At 50.8% G+C, this 5,811-nt stretch overlaps 1 protein-coding gene across 1 annotated transcript in view; it reads right to left on the reverse strand.

Moving 5' to 3' along the window:
• SLC45A3 (solute carrier family 45, member 3) overlaps positions 1-4,301 on the reverse strand; it is a 7,135-nt gene extending 2,834 nt beyond the window's left edge. The window contains exons 1-3 of the mRNA XM_010297485.1: positions 4,130-4,301; positions 3,031-3,864; positions 1,200-1,465 (exon numbers count right to left, since the gene is read on the reverse strand). Of these exons, the coding sequence (XP_010295787.1) occupies positions 1,200-1,465; positions 3,031-3,864; positions 4,130-4,301 (1,272 nt within the window). The remainder of the gene's footprint in view (positions 1-1,199; positions 1,466-3,030; positions 3,865-4,129) is intronic.
• Positions 4,302-5,811: the final 1,510 nt, after the last annotated feature.

The raw sequence follows: 5,811 nt of genomic DNA on the forward strand, positions 1-5,811 counted from the left end.
TGACAGATTTCAATGGTAAGAAAAAAAGAACAGAAATGGGGAAGATCGAGAATTTTTTGCAAAAGGCATTTTAGGGACTGCTTCTTGTGGGGTCTCCCTGCAGCCTGCTGCAAAGTAGCTGGTAAAGCAAGGAGGAACTTTCAAGTTAGGGCAACAGAGAGACAAAACCCAGCTATACTCCACACCTCATTGTACTAAGAGTGTTTCCCTGTCAAGCCTTTGGCAAACAGTTGGGCGTGTGGCCTTCACATTTCCAGCCTGTGGAGTTTGGTTTTCATTCTGTTGATATTATGTCCATGGGAGATCCCAGCCAAACTGAAGTTTTTGCAAAGCAGAACACTCCCTCATATCCCTGTTTTGACAGGGTGCCTGGTGCAAATTGGGATGGGTTGGTCAGAAGTATTTGTTCAGTGTGAACATCTGGATGCCTGTGGTAAAAACTCCTACTTATTTCACTGCACAGTGAACTGCCTGCCATTGGGATGAAAGAGCTGCTCTCCAACCACAAATTAATTTTGCATTTGCAGCACAAGAGAAACTCCCATTAATTCAGTGTGCAACTCAGGAACCTCCTAGGACTTCTCCACAAGGATAACATCTGTGGGACAGGATTACTAGCTTTTGTGTTGGTGTCAAAAGTTTCACAACATTTATTTTCCTTGGAGCTAGGGCAATAGGAAGAACCTCAGTTTTCATTTTATGGATCTTCATGCTGTGGACAAAAATTGGAAAGCAGAACCTCCAAGGGCTGAAAATTCTTGATTTTTTTAGCACCTCTGGTTGGCAGCGCTGCAGATGTGACTTGGTTGCAGAACACACACAGGTATACCTAACTTGCACCAGTTTTCTTAAAAATATGCAGAACACAGAGGAACATAGGACATCCCTTTTGATAGACCAATCCTAGCTGATACACTCATCTTACCCACTCCCTACTTTTTAAAATTGCATAATGCGTGTTGTGAGTAGGGGATGCCTAGGGAAGGAGATGCTAAACTCTCATCTCTCCTCCATTTCAGATGAATCTTCAGAGAAGACACAGCCTGGAGACAAGAGGCACATGTGGAAAACCTTTGCACACAGACATGCGTTTCTCTTCCACTGGCTGAACTAACTGTCCCAGCTACAAATGGCAAAAGAGCCTGGCCAAGCTGTCCTCACAGCTACCTGGCACACTGCCCTCTGGAGCAGACCCCTACCTGTTTTTCATGATGATACAGTGACGCCAGTGTGTATGGCAGGATCTGGAGTGCAGAGAAGGTGAAGCCCGTCAGAGCAGCTGAGATGGTAACAACAATGACACTGTGGGAAAGGCACATGACGAAGGCAGCCACGGGGAAGAACACCACGCTGGCCAGGTAGACCGCCCGTGTCCCAAACTGCTTCACCATCCGGTCCATGATTGTCGAAAAGAAGATGGATGTGACACATTGCAGGAAGAGGCCCAAACTACCCATCCGGACACCTGCAGGTAAGCAGAGGTGGTGACAGACACTGCCCTGACTGTACCCATGCTTCACACGGACGAAGACCTTTGGGCCTCCTTCCCTCTCCTTCGGTGCCCAACTCAGTACAGTCCACGCAGAGTGTGGCGCAGCTCAAACAGCCCTGACAACCACATGGCTGGGTCAGGAAGCAGAGCAGCATCACCTAACATATCCCAGGGTAACATATCCCAGGGTTGGACCAGCCAGACTGCAACATCCACCCTCCACCAGCAGCGAGTACTTTCCATATGTGCTCCTGGGCACCTCAGTCTAACCAGAGGGGCAATGGGAGATAAGAATCCCTTCTTGTCTTTGAAAGTTGTTGGTCACACCTTCATACTCTTGACCCAGGATCTGTCACCTGCTCATGAACCAGGATCTGTTCTTATCTGATGTCAAAACCAGCAACAGAACAAAAGGAACAAGGAATTGTGCTTAAGCCAAGGTAAAGTACACAACATCCACCAAACGACTGCAGTATCCGGTAGCAATCTGGACCTTACCCTTTGCAAAGATCTTTGCAAAGTTCTATCAGATTTCAGGGAATTAAAACCATTAACTCTTTGAAGAAAGGATCATTACTCAACACATGTTTTTATGACAGCTAGCACAATGGAGTCCTGACCTGCTGGAAGCTATATAGTGCAAGTGTTAAATAATAATTAAGCTCTCTCTAAGTTAAACTGACACTGAGCACAAAGAGGCAGTGTACTGCAGAGCTCATGGAGGCAGTGAGTGGAAAACTCAGAGGGCAAGACATACAGCTGGAGGAGGGCCAGGAAGGTGGCTCCAAGAATAAAAAACTTACATCAGGGAGAGGAAAAGAAGGGCTAGGCAGCGAGTCAAGGCTCTGGCACAACACAGCAGCCAGAACAGGACAGCAAGCAACAACAGTAAGCAGGTAACATGCTGCAGTGAGCAGTATCCCATGATGTGGATGTGGCAGCTACAGACTCCAGTGGCGAGCACTATCAGAAAGCACTGGAGAGAGGGGTAAGAACAGCAGAAGCAGCTCAAGGGCTCCCCAGATACAGATGCGAGATGGGAATCTCACAGCAGCATGAAAGGAAGATGCAGAAAAGCCCACCTCACTACTACCGAGCATGTCCTGGCTTTCCAACCCCTGCTCTCCAAGAAATGGGGACCACCATCACCTCTCATTCAAAAATGAGAAGAGCAGTGAAAAGACCTGGCAGCAGCAACCACAGCTTGCAAACAGAGCCAGATACATCCTGTTCAGCATGCAACCTGCCACACTGTTCTGCCACTTAACAATTCAGCCCCAGGCCAGGGCTGCACTGCCAGATCTAGTTCTGTGCTGGGTAGCTCAGAGGACAAGGAGGTGTTTCCCTATTTGATCCACTGTGCAATGCTCTGGTGGACATGGTGGAATGTTTTTTCCTGACCCATCTGCAGAAGGTCTAGTTTCCTGTAATGTTTTTTTGCATTACTAGCAGAGCTGAGCCCATTTCTACCTCCCACTAAATGCTCCTGTCCTAGGGAACAGGTGCTACAGCCTCAGAGCAGTTGGTTCACTTCTCACCTTCATCATAGTGGCGCCTGGCATCTGTGCCTGGCTCGGCTCTAGGGACCCCATGGTACAGTCCTTCCCCAACAAAGTCTGTGTAGAACAGCATGAAAGTCATAAGTGCCATCCAGCTGCACAGCTCAGCCACAAACAGACGCCGGATGACCTTGGGGATGCGGCAGTAGAGGCTGTGAAGCCGTGGCACCAGTGTGCAGAGGTTTCTCAGGGCCTGCATCATGTGCCTGGCCTGCAGGAGACACGAGCTCCTGGAGAGCTGGCAAGAGCAGCAGGCAGGAGGCGAGGGCTTAGGGGGAGCATCCTTCAGTGCTGGGCCATCCAGAACATCTGCCTGGATGGCTGCCTCCTCTGTCACAAAGAGCGTGGCCAGCACACAGCCGAGGAAAATGACAGCAAGGAGGCTGAAGAGGCATGTCTCCTGCCCTCCCAAGTACGGGGCCAGAAAGCTGCCACCCCAGTCAATGGCTGGAAGCAGGTAGCCAATGCAGCCCCCCAAGCTGATCATGAAGGCATACATGGAGAAGGCCTGGCGGCAGTTGTCTGGCTCGTGGAAGAGGTCTGAGAGCAGGGCCTCCAGCGGAGTGAAGCAGACCTGGCCGCAGAAATCCAGTAACCCGATGCCCAGGATGAGGAAGGCAATCTCCAGTGGGCGAGTGTCGAGGGCAAACAGGCTGGCCAGGCTGCTGGCATGTGGGATAACGAAGAGGCTCAGCAGGACTCCCAGGCAAAGCATCCAGATGAAAGGTCGCCTTCGGCCATAGCTGCTGTGCCAGTGGTCGCTGGCAGATCCAATCAGCGGGACAAAAACCAAGCCAAGGACAGGCCCTATCCCTTGAAAAAGAGAAAGAGGTGGTGTTACAAGGACAGACCTGGAGGACACTGGTCTGTATGCACTGTAAAAAAAGCCTGGGACGTTTCAGGAACTCAGTAAGCTTCACTGGGTCACAGCCCCCTCCTCCAAACACAAGGCTGCCCTTAATTTAACGGTAGTCCTGCAAGCACCCTGCAAAGACAAGCCTCCATGCTCTTATTTGCCCCTGCCCTCCAGACTCTAAGGGGAAACAAGCACCTCAAAGACAAGAAAAAAACTGCCTACCCAAAACCATGGTCATGAACTTCTCCTCCACACCCACTTCCAGCAGCAGCGGAGGCACATAGGTTATCCCTGCAGCCAGGCAGACCTCCAGGCCGAACGTCAGGGAGTTGACCAGCAGGAGCTGGGTCTTGCAGTTGTGGAAGAGCATGCTGACCCAGGCTCTCTGAGCCATGCTGCCCTGACACCCCTTACTGACAGAGGGCTGTGTCGCTCCGGCTGCAGCACTCCCAGGGATGCCCCACAGGCAAGGTCTGGAGCTTCCCTTCCTGGCCTGCTGGACAGATGCTGCCTCCCATTTTTAGCAACGGTGAATGAACAGTCTTTTCCTCTTCCTCTTATTGCAAGATGTGGCCCCAGCAATGTCGAGTCCAGGCGTGGGCAGGCAGGGATCCCACTCCAGGCTTCCCCTTCTGCTCACATGCTGTGGCCTGAGAGAAGAGAGCTTGTTAGACACAGCGGGGTCCAGGGCAGGGGAAAGGGCTAAAACCAGGTACCACACAGACACGTCATTGCTGAAAGAGACAGTCCCCATCCCAACAGGCTTGCGGGCACAGGAGGATGAAGAGAGGACATCTGGGAGAGTGTCAGGGTTAAAAGACATGAACTACATTGGTGCCAGGTTTCTCTCCAAGGGCTTGTGACAGGTGAGACAAGCACCTGTCAGACATGGTTGAGGAAAATCCAATCCCGCCTTCGGGCTAAGGGAGGTCTAATGACCTCTCAGTGTCCTGTCCAGCCTCATCTTACAGATGGGCAGTTGTAGCAGAGAGACAAAGGATTTAGGGTCCTCTCTCCCAGTGAAATCAATTAAGAGTCTCCTTCGAGGATCAGGGCTGCAGGCACTTGCCTGCAGTCACACAGGGTCATCTCTAGAGACCCACACCATTGCCTAATGACTGGGGCATCCTCTGTGCTGCTCCGCATGCTCCCAGGGAAGCAGTTTCACCCAAATCCTGAGTCCAGCCCTTGAGACAAGGCACAGAGAACAGATGGTGCCTCTGTGGAGTTTCACAAACAAACCTGACCCACTTTAGCCTCATCTAGCAGTGAACAGCAATTACCTTACTCATTAGTCTGAGTCATTTATTTGCCCTGTAACATGCTCCCTCTCTCCAGCCTTCTTCAGAGGGGAGAGGCCACCAGATCAGGAGCTAAGCAGCTAAGGCAAGAATAAGCAGATGCCTCTTAAGTAACCTGTTAGGAGCCTGCCGCTATGTCAGTCTACAAAAGTAAGAAATCCTGCAAGGTTACCAGCACCTAGGCTAGTCCACCAAACCGCTGTTTTCCTAAAAGCATCTCAGGAAGATGGTCTGTAGTTATGCTCAGAAAGGTAGAATGGCTTAGCAAGAAGGCTGACATTAAGCTCCTGCACAGACATCAATTTAGGAGTAAAACCAACTGCAGTCCAATTCTCAGAATTCACGTAGTCTAGAGTCTTCTCACTCTAAATAAGCCATCACCAAGTTTCTCTGTGGGGACAAGGCATAACAGGTCCCGCTGGCCTGAATGTGCTTCAGCTTATGACCCATTTTAGGACTGTGCAATGTGCTCCAAATTTGCACAGAAGCTTCTGCCTCCTGTCCCACCACAGCACAGCCCCCAAGTGCTTTGGGTCCTTTGGATGAAGGAGGCTGAACAGAATGTGAGACACGCAGGCGGAGGATTTTATCTCTGCTTGCTCC

This window comes from Phaethon lepturus, unplaced genomic scaffold, assembly GCF_000687285.1.
Source record: "Phaethon lepturus isolate BGI_N335 unplaced genomic scaffold, ASM68728v1 scaffold48721, whole genome shotgun sequence".
Classification (NCBI taxonomy): domain Eukaryota; kingdom Metazoa; phylum Chordata; class Aves; order Phaethontiformes; family Phaethontidae; genus Phaethon; species Phaethon lepturus.